General features: G+C 35.6%; 3 protein-coding genes across 4 annotated transcripts; all 3 read left to right on the plus strand.

Annotated features, from left to right (window-relative positions):
• Positions 1 to 620: 620 nt before the first annotated feature.
• On the plus strand, positions 621 to 3,365 carry LOC123229424 (protein DETOXIFICATION 33). The gene is made up of 9 exons (XM_044655226.1): positions 621 to 973; positions 1,226 to 1,421; positions 1,536 to 1,881; positions 1,972 to 2,058; positions 2,148 to 2,204; positions 2,316 to 2,554; positions 2,640 to 2,758; positions 2,870 to 2,956; positions 3,048 to 3,365. Exons 1-9 carry the CDS (start codon positions 701 to 703, stop codon positions 3,105 to 3,107), a joined length of 1,464 nt encoding a protein of 487 aa, XP_044511161.1. The 5' UTR covers positions 621 to 700; the 3' UTR covers positions 3,108 to 3,365.
• Positions 3,366 to 5,600: 2,235 nt separating this feature from the next.
• On the plus strand, positions 5,601 to 8,149 carry LOC123229427 (30S ribosomal protein S9, chloroplastic). Its single transcript, XM_044655230.1, has 2 exons — positions 5,601 to 6,071; positions 7,695 to 8,149. The coding sequence occupies exons 1-2, from the start codon at positions 5,736 to 5,738 to the stop codon at positions 7,980 to 7,982; spliced, it is 624 nt and encodes a 207-aa protein (XP_044511165.1). The 5' UTR covers positions 5,601 to 5,735; the 3' UTR covers positions 7,983 to 8,149.
• Positions 8,150 to 8,364: 215 nt separating this feature from the next.
• On the plus strand, positions 8,365 to 13,071 carry LOC123229423 (probable E3 ubiquitin-protein ligase ARI2). 2 transcript variants are annotated; one of them, XR_006504878.1, is made up of 7 exons: positions 8,367 to 8,760; positions 9,452 to 9,484; positions 9,626 to 9,905; positions 10,375 to 10,855; positions 11,646 to 12,194; positions 12,474 to 12,645; positions 12,729 to 13,071. XR_006504878.1 is itself a non-coding variant. In XM_044655225.1 (6 exons), exons 1-6 carry the CDS (start codon positions 8,623 to 8,625, stop codon positions 12,592 to 12,594), a joined length of 1,602 nt encoding a protein of 533 aa, XP_044511160.1. In that variant the 5' UTR covers positions 8,365 to 8,622; the 3' UTR covers positions 12,595 to 12,649. The 2 variants fall into 2 exon arrangements, 1 of the variants encoding a protein (XP_044511160.1); XM_044655225.1 differs by lacking the exon at positions 12,729 to 13,071 and having other exon boundaries at positions 8,365 to 8,760; positions 12,474 to 12,649.
• Positions 13,072 to 14,728: the final 1,657 nt, after the last annotated feature.

Consider the following 14,728-nt stretch of genomic DNA (forward strand, 5'->3'; position numbering starts at 1 on the left):
GTGGCGCAGTTGTGGAGTCAGCTGTTAATAGTACCTAGCTCATTATATTTATATTAAATTACTAACAATTATATATTCTATTTAATTTAGGTATATATATAAATAAATTATTATATAATTAAATATTAATTTATTTTAAATTTAAAACCACTTAACCACGCGATAACATATATAAATATATATATATTTGTATCTATGAAAAGATAAGTATAGATGATTTTATTGTTATATTACACTACACAATTAAAAATGTTATAATGCAATCTTAATCTAGTTTTATATTTAAAGGATATATTATTAAATGATTAAATATTATTTTATTTTTAATTTAAAATTATTTTATCATATAATAAAATATCATATAAATATTGATTGAATATTCAAAACTTCGGGTATATATATTTTTGGAAATGCATACAAGGACAACAAAGATGTAATCAATCTACTAAAGCAGTAAATGCTTGTGTCTAACTCTCAAACTAGCCAACTTTCTTTCTGGGATTTTGGTAAGATATAACCACTTTTCAAAGAGTTTGAATTTATGTCAGTATCTAACTAACTTGTTAACAAGAAGCACAGATCCATGAATCAAGCTTGCTAATTAGTTTACATGTATTATATACTGCCGGAATTACTAACTCAATTTTAAGCTTTGGTAAAGTCTTCTGTAGCTCTTGGTTCGTAGTAGAATTTGACCGCCATGGCTGTGGAAACTACTCCACTTCTTGATAATCAAACAGTGTCCCCAATCAATGGTTATGATGAGCAGCAAAAGCCAGTTCATTTTGTCAAGGAGTTTGGCTATGAATCAAACAAGCTATGGAAGATTGCAGGGCCTGCAATCTTCACTGCCATTTGTCAGTACTCACTTGGTGCACTTACTCAAACGTTTGCTGGTCTTGTTAGTGAAATGGACCTTGCTGCTGTGGCCGTCGAGAATTCTGTCATTGCTGGTCTTGCTTATGGAGTCATGGTGAGTTCTCTATTTGTTTTTTAACAATTTCCCAGTTAGGAGACATCTCTTTTTGAGCTATATTTGTCCAATACGTGCTGAGTGAAACAGGTGTAACACCTATATCCAGAGAAGTTGCTTTGGCTAGGATTATGTATTTTAGTATGATAACATAACAAGTGAAAAACAATTTAAATAGGATGTTGATCTAGAAATGGTCAGAGTTGAATGCACCATGATAGGGGTTGTGTTAATGTTGTTGAATAAATGCAGCTGGGAATGGGAAGTGCACTGGAGACTCTATGTGGCCAAGCATACGGTGCAGGCAGATTGAGAATGTTGGGTATATACATGCAGAGATCATGGGTCATTCTGCTCGCTACAGCTTGTTGTCTTCTTCCCATTTATATCTGGTCTCCACCGATTCTAGAGGTCTTTGGAGAGACCACTGAAATCTCAGAAGCTGCTGGTTGGTGCCTTTTTCACTTTATGCTACTTATGACACTAAATAATTAACATGCTTTTCTTTTGTGATGACATTATTTAGAATATGCAATAACTATGCAGTGACATTGTGATGCAGGTAAATTTGCTCTGTGGATGATTCCACAATTGTTTGCTTATGCAGTAAATTTTCCGATACAAAAGTTCTTACAAGCGCAGAGGAAAGTCTTGGTGATGGCTTGGATATCAGCCATCGTTCTGGTGCTACATGCAGTTTTTAGCTGGTTGCTGATATTGAAACTTGGTTGGGGTTTAACCGGAGCTGCGATCACTCTAAATGCATCATGGTGGCTTATTGATATTCTGCAATTGCTCTACATTTTCATTACCAAGTCAGATGGAGCGTGGAGTGGATTCTCATGGCTAGCATTTGCAGATTTGTGGGGTTTTGTCAAGCTTTCTTTGGCTTCTGCCGTTATGCTATGGTTTATATCTCTCAGTCTGTTCTGTTAATTAAGAATTTTTTCATTTAGATGTTGTACTGATAGTTTATCTTTTTGGAATCTGGATCTCAGCCTGGAGTTTTGGTACTTGATGGTGTTGATAGTGATCACAGGTCGCTTGTCTAACCCTTTGATCCCAGTTGATGCCATTTCTATCTGGTAGGGTGTTAATGTAATTTTTTTATCATGGAAGAAGAAACAAAATCAAGAATCAACTATAAATTAACCTGTAAGATACTGTTTCGCAGTATGAACATTCAAGGTTGGGATGCAATGATTGCCCTTGGATTCAACGCCGCAATCAGGTGATGCTCCTGCATTAAATTAACTTCTTGCCAATCATAAACCTGTTCCAAGATGTTATAACAGCCATGTGTGTGAATGATTTACAAGTGAAGTGTTGTTGTGACTTACAGTGTGAGAGTATCAAATGAACTTGGAGCTGGCAACGCCAGGACTGCGAAATTTTCAGTTGTAGTGGTCTCTCTTACATCCATCTCCATTGGTGTTTGTGCTATGATCTTGGTGTTTGCCACCAGATATTATTTCCCTTATCTCTTCACCACTAGCGATGCCGTTGCTGCGGAAACTACAAAACTCGCTATCCTGCTGGGAGTTACAGTACTTCTCAACAGTCTGCAGCCAGTCTTATCTGGTAACCTACTGAAATATTCTCTAATTATATTGCCTCAGAAATTGAAGTTCCATCTGTATAAATATTGGTTTTGTTTGGTTTAAAGGCGTTGCTGTTGGAGCTGGATGGCAATCTGTTGTTGCATACATCAACATCGGCTGCTACTATGTTATTGGACTGCCACTAGGCATACTCTTGGGATTCAAATTTGATTTTGGAGTGGAGGTGACTTAATTTTATAGAACTATATCAATTCTTTACTGGTTTTTTTCTTGATCATAATTTATAAGGCTATCAAGACTTTTCAAACTCCAAAATTCACCATGTTGGTTGCAGGGTATATGGGGAGGAATGATAGGAGGAATTTGTTTGCAGACCTTAATTTTGATAGTGGTTACTTCATTGACCAACTGGAAAACGGAAGTCAGTATCTGAAATCCATTTTTAATTTGGTTGCTTATGATATTTAACCAGATTACAATATATTTACTGGGTAAAAGCCTTAAATTTGCAGGCTGAAGAAGCAGAAAGCCGAGTTCGGAAATGGGGAGGATCAATTGCAGATCAATACTAAGTCTTGAAGTTGAGGGGGACAATGAGAATTCAGGGGTTCTGGATGGAGCAATAAGCAGCATTGCTGTAGCTAAAAATGAAGCAATTGACAGGAAAGAAAAGAAAGAATTTGTAGGGCAGTGGTGAGACATGGGCCTGTTTTGCTTATTCAATTTTGTTGCAGCAACTAGGATGGGCTCACTGACTTAGAATTCATCTAAGTGATGGTATTTTGTAAATTTTGGTCAGGTCAATCAACTTCTTAACCCCTTTACATTCAGTTCTCTGATTTCATTTTTCCACAAAATATTTTGCTAACGTTTTATGCTATTGATTATCAACTAAGTTTAAATAAACAAAATAGTATGATTGTTGGACTTTACTAATATTTTAACGGAAAAACAATTATATCTCGTTCAAATTATATTAAAAAAATAAATTATCATATTTAAAATAAAAAAATAACAAATTCCCACCCGTCAAATTTCAAGAGTAAATTCCATTATATTCTAAGTCCAAATTAAAATTAAAGGTAAAACAAAAATATCTTATAATAATATTATAATACTAAGACTCTCAATTTACAATTAATCTCATAAATCTCAAATTCAAAGACTTTCCCTTTTCATTAATTCATCGGCCAAACGACTATTTCCCACCCAAGGTTTAGCGTTTTCTCAAAAGTCCCCCCTTTAACTATGGAAACACCAAACACCCACCCATGGCCGGTTAGATTTAACCAAACCCTAACGGTGGTAGGGGTAAAATCGTCATTTTAGCTATAATATTAAAAATAAACTAAAATAGAATCTATTTTGCCCCCCTAAACTTTAAAAACTGAAATTTTCCCCCCGCCTAAGTTTTAAAAAATGGCAGTTTCACCCTAGGGTTTGGTTTTGAAATCTCCGACGACCTCTCCGGCTCCGTTGCCGACGGCCGCTCCCTCCGGAAGCAACCTCTCCTTCCGACGATCTCTTTCCTCTCATTTGGAGGTCCGATCGGCGCCCAGAGACGCCGTGGGAGACGAAGACTTCGTCGGGAAGACGAAGTTCTTCGTCTTCCCAGACGAAGCCGATGCCGTCGTCCTCGTCTGGGAAGACGGTCGTCTTCCCAGAGGTCTTCTTCTGGGAAGACGAAGAACTTCGTCTTCCCGACGAAGTCTTCGTCTCCTACGGCGTCTCCGGGCGCCGATCGGACCTCCAAATGGGAGGAAAGAGATCGTCGGAAGGAGAGGTTGCTTCCGGAGGGAGCGGCCGTCGGCAACGGAGCCGGAGAGGTCGTCGGAGATTTCAAAACCAAACCCTAGGGTGAAACTGCCATTTTTTAAAACTTAGGCGGGGGGAAAATTTCAGTTTTTAAAGTTTAGGGGGGCAAAATAGATTCTATTTTAGTTTATTTTTAATAGTATAGCTAAAATGACGATTTTACCCCTACCACCGTTAGGGTTTGGTTAAATCTAACTGGCCATGGGTGGGTGTTTGGTGTTTCCATAGTTAAAGGGGGGACTTTTGAGAAAACGCTAAACCTTGGGTGGGAAATAGTCGTTTGGCCTAATTCATCACATGCTTGTTCAATACTTGTCCAATATTGTGTATGCAAACCAGAGGAAGTAGAAGAAAAGAAGATGTGGTGGAGTTGCAAGAAAGACTCATCACAAAGACAAATTAAGAGATTTTTGACTTCATTGACAACATGATTATGATTAATAAGGTAGACAATATCACTATTAAGAAATATCTTTTCGAGAATAAAAAATGTAATTACGATTAACAAAGTAGATAATAATATTATCGATATGATTACCAATAATATACAGTGTTATTATTGATACACTATTATCCCTTATGTCACTATTGATAATCTCACCACCATCAACAACCACAATTGATAATAACAACAATGTTCATTGGAAACACAAATAACTTATCCGATTGTTTAACAAGTCACTAATATAAAAAAAAATTAATTTTGAGAATTGCCCAAAATACTTTGATTATGGTCAAATTCAAAATCCATATAATAATTTTTGCTTTATATCAATTGGATCGAGTGATGAGATATATGACTCTCCTGACTTCCTAGTGTTAAAAGAGAGCTAAAAAAAAGGGTAAATGATAATATGTTGATATATTTTTAGTGTAAAGAAATAGTTGATAGTATTGTTGACAATAATAAGTGGTGGTGGTGATATTGACAATGACAGAAGGTGATGATAATGGCGTTAATAATAGTAAATGGTGATAGTGATATTAAACTGCTTTTAAAAATATTTTCTATTTTAATAATATGATAGAATTAATGGTATTGTTAAATTATAAAATCAATTAAATTGTTTTTTAAATTATTATTTTATTGTTAATGTTTTTTTTTTTCAAAATTCTTTCCATTATTTATTAGTTTCATTGAAAATGAGGTGTTTTAAGATAAAAATTTAAAAAAAAACCTCAAACCTTAATCAAATATTAACCGAACCGAACCAATTCCCCCAAGTTGAACTGCCACGCCCGCTAGGTTTGCGATGAAACGACAATGCTTTTTGTCAATTCATACGACGTCGTTGCTATCCCTATCTCTTCCCATCCTCTCAAATAATCCCCCGCACTGCAACTGAAGCTTGATTTGTCCATTCGTCTCCGATCTCCAAATCACGATGGCCCTTTCTATATCCTCTCTCACGTCTTCATTTTCTTCTCTCTCATTTTCCTCCCAAATTTCTCAGCAACCAAATACTTTCCTCTCCTTTAAACAACCAAAATCCATTTCCGTTGCGCCAATCCTTAAGACTCCTAAACTCGTTATATCCGCCACTGTAGCTTCACCGGCTGAACTAGAAACAACAAATCTCAAGAAGTACGTTAAGTCGCGACTTCCTGGTGGATTTGCCGCGCAAACTATAATCGGGACTGGTCGCAGAAAATGCGCCATAGCTCGTGTGGTCCTACAAGAGGGCACCGGAAAGGTTATCATCAACTATCGCGACGCCAAGGTTCCTTTTCTCTTTTTCTATCTATCTTTTTAAGTTGTGTTGTCTAATGTTTATATATGTTGAAAGTTATGTTGCTACTTGGTCCCGAAACCCCTGTTTGACTGAAATTAAACCTAATGAGCACTTACATTCTTCAAAGCTAAAATTTCTAGGGTTTGGTCATTTGAAATTTTGAGGAAGATTGTGTGCATTATAGAGTTGGGAGTCCAAATTGCAGTAACTCATGGAAATGTGCAGGCTTGCAAACAGGGGCTGAGCCCTGATTATAATTATACTTTCATGTTTTTCAAATACAATGCCAAATAGGATAGAAGAATACACAACAAAAGTTTCATTCATAAATATATATTATCATATTTATACATATAGTATCTTTTAATGACAATGAATATAAAAGTATCATAAGATTATAAAACCACTTTATAGTTGATTTTATACAGAAATTTAAAAAGAGGTTTAAAGGAAGAGGATGCAGTTTGGAATACTTTATTTCCTTTGTTTCTAAATTATTAATACTAATTTATTGTATAAATATATTGTGTTATTATTCATCTAAAGAATATAATACATTACGTATGTCATTATAATTTATTATTATATCAAAAGTGTTTAGAAAAGAGATATACACCTTGATGCAAAGAGAAGCAATATATTAGAGTTGAAGCCCTAATATAAAACAATTTGAAGTAGTAATAATTGATGAGATGTTAGATGGTCAATGAAACTACCTACTTGAATTGGCCATTTTATCCCGTATAAATATAATTTAGTGTGGGTCTTGAACAAATTTTGGTGAGGCTGAACCTGAATTGGCTGTTGCATCTCAAATATTCAAGAAAAATTGTTATGATTATTCAAAGGTTCTGCAGTGGCCACCCTGGGACATAACGTCGCATCGCCCATGCTTGCAATATAGTCTGTGTCCTCCATTTTCAGACCAGAGTTGTTTTGAAGTTGTATTACACTATATAATTACTTGTGCTTTTTCTTTTCTTTTTCCATTAGCTGGAAACAAACAGATTCTTAGACTCCAGAGCTCCCAGGTGCATAGCCCAGTGTTATTGGAGATATTTGCAAGCTTCACAGTTTGGTCAAGGCACTTATCTAGATTAAGCTCAACCCAGTTATTGGGGAAAAACCTGAGCTTAGAAATTTTAATTTTTAATTCAATTTTCCAGCAGAATTGGTGTTGAGCTCAGTTATGTTCAAAATGGTACTTTTGAGCTAGGTAATGTGGCATGAGACTATTCACTGCAAGGATTATGGAAGGGATGTATGGTATTGTTTTAGTTTGGTTTCCTTGTCATGAAAGAGTCTCTGTTTTGTCATCTGTGTAATAAATCCATAGTTTTATGCATTGAAGGATTGTGGTTTTGTTTTACTCATTTGTGACACAGCAAGTCCGTTTTTCAATAGTAGGCCCTTTTATACGAAATAAAAGAACAAACCTGCAAAGTTTTGGAGTTATATTTTCAGCTGAGGATGATAGCAGCCATTTTGGTGGTTTTCTATATGGCAGATCCCTGAATGATGTTCTTAATAGATTGCTGTACTTGGTAATTTTCTTGATTTTCTATCATGTTTACGCTGCCCTAGTGATTCGCATGTTTTAATGTTCTACAGGAATATCTCCAAGGCAATCCATTGTGGCTACAGTACGTAAAAACCCCATTGGTAACTTTGGGTTATGAAAGTAGCTACGATGTGTTTGTAAAAGCTCATGGAGGTGGCCTGTCTGGTCAAGCTCAGGCAATATCTCTAGGCATTGCTCGTGCATTGTTGAAGGTGAGCGAGGATCATAGATCCCCTCTGAGAAAGGAAGGGCTTCTGACCAGGGATTCTCGAGTGGTAGAGAGAAAGAAAGTTGGTCTCAAGAAAGCCCGAAAAGCACCACAATACTCCAAGCGTTGAGGTCGAAGTTACACTGTGATGCACTTTTATTTGTAGATCCATTCTGTTGTGTATCAATGAACAGTTTACATTCCAATTCCAGTATTCTGTACTTTAAATTCGGATATCATTCAATTTTTGAACCATTTTTGATAAATCAATAAAATTGCCCAAATATTCCAGGAAAATGTATTCAAATCTGAACCTGTCCAATATTCGGCCTTCCATTTTACACATAATGAGAGACAATGGGAGAATTCAGAATTGTCACAGAGCTTTTTGTGTTTTGTTTGAATCACGAAGCTTTTTAGAATCCTTGAAAGGAAAGGAAAGCATATAAATTGCCTTCGGGGAAACTTAAACGTATATGTCGGATCTCCTAATGAAACGATTAAACTAGTAATGTCAAGCCACGTATGCATACGTACGACTAAAAGGAAAGTAGATCATCACAAAATTATCTTGCCAAAGCAGTCAATGCAGGTTGACAGCGTTTCGATATAAAACGGCTTTAAGTTCACACGGCCTATCAAGAGTTTGTTTGGTGAAGTGATCAATTTTTACTTCCTTATTTTCCCGAGAAAACCCCTGATTTTCCCGGGAAAGTTGTTTCTTCGATCGAACCCTCATATATCAAAGTTCTTTATTATATTTGTTGAGGATGGGGGATTACGGAATTAGTGACGATGATTATTGTTATTCTTACGGTGATGACGATGACGATTATGATATTAGAGATGAATTACACGCAGCTGAGATTGAGAGCTGTGTGCCCCAATCTACTGCTTCATCTAGTAAGGTAGACTTTACTTTTTATTTTCACTTGGTCTTAGGTTTTTCTTTTTATGTATATATTTAAATTGAGCATGCTAGAATTCCGAAAGCTTTAGTTTGCTTAGCCCAAACATTCATAATTCGCGAGTATATTGTGTCTTTAGCGTCAAAAGACTCGAAACAAATTAATTTGGCTGTTACAGTTTGATGAAATAGTGGATTTATTGTTATTATTTATTGGAATACTGAAAAATAATTGGATTTTTACATAGCTTCCTGCTGTTTTGTGTTTTAATCTACCTCATCAGCAACCAAGTATGTATTTTATATCGTTTGAAAGTTTCTGGCCGTGTAATTATGTGTTACTTATCAGGTTCTTTTGTTGATTGTCAAATTTATTTATCATGACATTATTGAATTTTTATGGCTTGTTTGCAATCAGTTTATTAGTTGGACCAACCTTTGGTTTCCATCATAATAGCAACAAACAAACCTTTGGTTTCCATTAACAATTGCTTTCTTCTATTTATCTCACACTCCTAACTTAGGGCTTAGTTGGTTTTTTTTTTTTTTAAAAGTTAACTGAGGCATCGCAAAAGACAATTCAGTTGTTCCAGATTTTCAATTATTGCATCATCATCTTTATGGCCAATCTGTTTCTCTTTTTCTTCTCCCGACTTATTGTTGATGTGGTTTGTGACCCTCCTATCTTACAGGTAATTACAAAAGAGTCACTCTTGGCTGCGCAGGTAGAGTATCTACTTGTTAATTATAGTTATGCATTCCTTTTGTCCCTTATTTTTTCTTTTTTAAAGAGAAAGGTACAAAGAAAGTGGACTGGGTCCTTGTTATGCTAAACTTGTATAAAAGGTGGTTATTAAACCATGCAGAGGGAAGACTTGCTGAGAGTAATGGACTTGCTATCACTGAAGGAACACCATGCTCGAACCTTACTTATCTATTACTGTTGGGATGTTGAAAAGGTGCTTTCAGTATATGTAGAATATGGGAAAGAGAGATTATTTGCCCAAGCAGGTGTAACAATTCTGGAGCAAGATGACCTTTCTTCATCTGAATTACCATGCACAGTTTCCTGCAATATTTGCTTTGATGATGTGTCTGCTGAGGAAGTAACTACAATGGACTGCGGTCACTACTTTTGCAACTCTTGTAAGTACTATGACATGAAATTTTCTTCTTTTATGGCACCATTGGGGTAAGTTGTAATTCAACTGTGTGAAATTTTCTTCATAAAACCTCAAATCAACATCACATAGGGTTTGCTAAACAGTGTTAATAGGAGATGCTTTCCTTCTCTAATATCAATGCGCACATAGAAGTATATTGACCAAGAAGTTAAATTTGATTCCTATTTAGTATATTTAATTTTGTTGTATAAATGGGTTTGGTAATAAGATATGGTGGAAGTGCTGGAACTGAGTTGTGGCATTGATGGCTGTAAAAGAAAATAATGATATGTAAGATGTGTAAGCATAGAAGGATTAACTTTATCTATAGGTAGATAAAAGGTAAAAAAAAAAAAATTTATCATGCATGTTTAATTCTTAAATGAAGTTGTGTCTTTGCAGTGCCTGAAGAGAATGAGACTGAAATTGACTTTTTATGTGATTGCGCTTAGGTTGGACTGAGCATTTTATTGTGCTGATAAATGAGGGCCAGAGTAGACGCATTAGGTGCATGGCACACAAGTGCAATGCTATCTGTGATGAAGCAAAAGTAAGACAATTAGTTAGTGAAAGGGATTCTGATCTTGCTGAGAAATTTGATCGCTTCCTGTTAGAATCATATATTGAGGATAATAGAAGAGTTAAATGGTGCCCTAGCGTCCCACATTGTGGAAATGCAATAAGAATTGAGGTTGATGAACTTTGTGAGGTGGAATGTGTGTGTGGGCTACAATTTTGTTTTAGTTGTTCATCTGAAGCACACTCGCCATGTTCATGTCAAATTTGGGCACTCTGGTCCAAGAAATGCCAGGATGAATCCGAGACAGTTAATTGGATCACAGTTCACACTAAACCTTGTCCGAAATGTCAAAGGCCTGTTGAAAAGAATGGAGGTTGCAACCTTGTATCCTGTTTTTGTGGGCAAGCATTTTGGTGAGAATTCTAATCTGTTTCTCTGCATTTTATTTTTACTTTTTGTCCTTTTGTGCATTCATGTGCATATCTAATTGTAGGGGATGGGCATGAATTATATGGCTTGACTTATTGGTTAGATTGTAGTTTCCAGCTTGCTTTGGTTTGCCATTTTTCATACTTTATAAAAATTGTACACTTACACAGCCCTTATGGTTATTGTGACATGCCATTCTCTATGGATTGAGATTCAGCTATTTAGGACCTTTTGATTTCTACTATTTGTTAATAAACCATCCGCAGTTTCTGCCTCTTCATGATTGTTAGATTAAAGAGATTTTCTTTCAGGATAGTATGGATTTTTGGTCCAATCATATGCCATACTGCAGGATTTGTCCTGTCTTTTGCAGTATATTTCTTCATATGAGGGATTGTAAGGTTTGACTACTAAAATTTACCCATTCACATTTCATGATTGCTCTCTGGTGTAAATGACTAAAGCTTCAATTTTGTTTGCAGCTGGATTTTCATGGAGCTGAATTAATTCAGTGCAATTATAACTGTCTATATAAGTTTTTCTTTCTTTCTTTCTTTTTTTTTTTTTTTGGGTTTACAGCTTATACTTTTAATGAATTTTTATTTTTATTTTTTATAATTGTACCAAGTGTGTGTTTATGATGTTTCTGGGAGTGCATCCATGATAATTGCAGTGAATGCTTGGTGCTTCAATGGCCCCATTAAAATACTAATATTATCTTTGCCTTGCAATAGTAGTTAAACTGAATTTTGAATTTTCCCTCTTAATATACAGTTGGCTTTGTGGTGGCGCCACTGGTCTGGAACACACTTGGACAGAAATTGCTGGTCACAGTTGTGGGCGATACAAAGAAGATCTTGAACAGGATGTTGAGTGTGCGAAGCGGAGCCTTGAGCGCTACACTCACTACCACAACCGTTACAAGGCTCATATAGATTCTCTTAAGCTTGATTTTAAGATGAAGGAAACTATACAGGACAAAATAAACATATTAGAGGGTACTGAAATATCATCTAAAGACTTCAGTTGGATAATAAGCGGACTTGATAGGCTCTTCAGATCGAGGCACATCCTTTCATATTCATACCCTTTTGCATATTACATGTTTGGTGATGATTTGTTCAGAGATGAAATGACAAAAGAGGAAAGGGAACTAAAACAAAATTTGTTTGAGGCCCAACAGCAGCAATTTGAGGCACATGTTGAGAAGCTTTCCTCAATTTTAGAAGAGAAATTTCATTTATATACTGAGGATGAAATTAAGGATTTGAGACTAAGGATAATTGCTCTGTCAGTGACCACTGATAATCTCTGCCGAAATTTGTGGGTTACTTAAACCTTGGTTTTTCCTGATCTTCAACCACACTTTTATGGCATTGTCAGAATTATGTGGATAGGGTTTTTAAGACTAACAATGTAAATGTGTATTGTCAGAATTGTGCTGATAGCGTTTTAAAGACTTTAGCAGTGTAGTGATGAGTTTAGCCTTGCAATTACTGTAAAAATAACTTTTGACTGGGTTTGATAGGAATCTAAGACTTTTTTTTTTGGAATGCTATGCAACACCATGTAGTAACTATTTTTTTGTCTTCCAATATCCAGGCATGAGTGGATCGAGACTGATCTTTTGGGTTCACTCAAGTATACAGTCCATAAAATCGCGCCTTACAAGTCAAAGGGTGTTGAGAAAGCTTCAGAACTTCCCAACTGTTTGGGCACTTAATCTGTTGGAATATTGAAGCATGAGATGAAGGGAAGAATTTTAGTATGGATGGTAGGAATAATAATTCAGTCTTCTTTAGTTCTTGTTTTTTTCATCTGATGATGAAGCCATCTTTGTAACTATCATTTTTGCAGGTAGATAAACGAAGCCTGTGCTCCACTGTATATTTTTAGGTGAGAAAGCAACTGGGAAGACATACTTGATCTCGACTTGCTCATATGGCTTTTCTACGGGTTGAAGTTACAGCTGCCCAAAGATTGGTTCATCAATAATGCTATACTCTTCTTGTCAATAAAAAATTTTCTTTCCCTGTTGCTTATCATAATTTTGGGTTATTGGCAGATCTTTCTCATGTAAAAAGCCTCTTAGAATTACATGCAGTTGAATATTTATACTAAGATTGAAAGTAATGTTTAGAAGGTTATATTATTCTATTAATTAGGTTGAATAATACTACTGAAACTGATTCGCATTCCATTTTTTTTTAATTTTTAATATTGAAAATGTCACAAAAAATCCTGAAAAATGATTGGTGACTTTTGTCTTTTTCATCTTAATTTGATTGATTGCTGAATTGTTAGAATTATAAATATGATTGCTGGATTGTGACAAGATTAGGGTTGTGAGATACTTGCAAATACCTTGTGGCTCAACTCATCTCGAGCTTAATGTTGACCTTATCTCGAGTTTATGACTCGGTTGGAGTTTGGAAGCTTAAAATATGGTTTCTATTTGATCCGAAAGGTGGAATTCATGAAGTTATTTTGGCAAATAATCTCATTTTGCCCTCTCAACTTTTGAAAACTGTTTTTCTACTAAACCTTTAAAAAATGATAGTTTAGCCCTATTTTGAAAATATTCTAGAAAGATCCAAACTTAAAAAAATAACACTTTATTCTATGGGAAAAAAACCCGTTTTTTTGAAGAGGTTAAGCAGTAATATATTAAAATTAGATAAAGTTTGGTCTAACCCATAAGACTTGAAAAATGAATTTTAACCCAAAATTTGAAAAAAACAAATTCTTAAGGGAGTTTTCACGTAATGTTTTACAATATAAACTACTTAGACTTGACTTTCTCTACAAATCTTGAAGAAATCTTCATTTAAGTTTTATTTTGTATCCTACTTTGATCTTTTTTTTAAGTACATTAATTAATTTTTTGTAATTTAAGTTCAAACTAAGTGAAAACATTAACAAAACATACTCATAGTTTATTATCATCATAATAAAAGTATAATGATTTCCTAAATCAACAAATTTTTTGGTAAAATATTAGTAAAACAAATTGAATTTAACTCTCATAGTTTATAATACTTTCAAATACACCCTTATTTGTACATTATAACGTTGCATAATAAACTATTATAAAACTCCTAAATTTTCCACATGTCATATCCCTATTTTATTAAAGTTTGGAGTTTACACTAAACTTTCTCTTTAGTTTATAGTAGGCCAAACGACTATTTCCCACCCAAGGTTTAGCGTTTTCTCAAATGTCCCCCTTTAACTATGGAAACACCAAACACCCACCCATGGTCGGTTGGATTTAACAGAACCCTAACGCCTAAAAAATTTATCTCTTTTTGCCCTCCTAAACTTTAAAAACTAACATTTTTCGTCAGCCTAAGTTTTAAAAAACCACAGTTTCACCTTAGGGTTTGGTTTTGAAATCTCCGACGACCTCTCCGGCTCCGTTGCCGACGACCTCTCCCTCCCGAAGCAACCTCTTCTTCTGACGATCTCTTTCCTCCCATTTGGAGATCCGATCGACGCCTGGAGACGCCGTGGGACGTCTTCGTCTGGGAAGACAAAGCCGTCGTCTTCGTCTGGGAAGACGAAGAACTTCGTCTTCCCGACGAAGTTCTTCTTCTCTCACGGCGTCTTTGGGCACCGATCGGACCTCCAAATGGGAGGAAAGAGATCGCCGGAAGGAGAGGTTGCTTCGGGAGGGAGAGGCCGTCGGCAACGGAGCCGGAGAGGTCGTCGGAGATTTCAAAACCAAACCCTAGGGTGAAACTGCGGTTTTTTAAAACTTAGGCTGGCGAAAAATGTTAGTTTTTAAAGTTTAGGGGGGCAAAATTATTTCTATTTTAGTTTATTTTTAATATTATAGCGAAAATGACGATTTTACC

This window comes from Mangifera indica, chromosome 11, assembly GCF_011075055.1.
Source record: "Mangifera indica cultivar Alphonso chromosome 11, CATAS_Mindica_2.1, whole genome shotgun sequence".
NCBI lineage: Eukaryota > Viridiplantae > Streptophyta > Magnoliopsida > Sapindales > Anacardiaceae > Mangifera > Mangifera indica.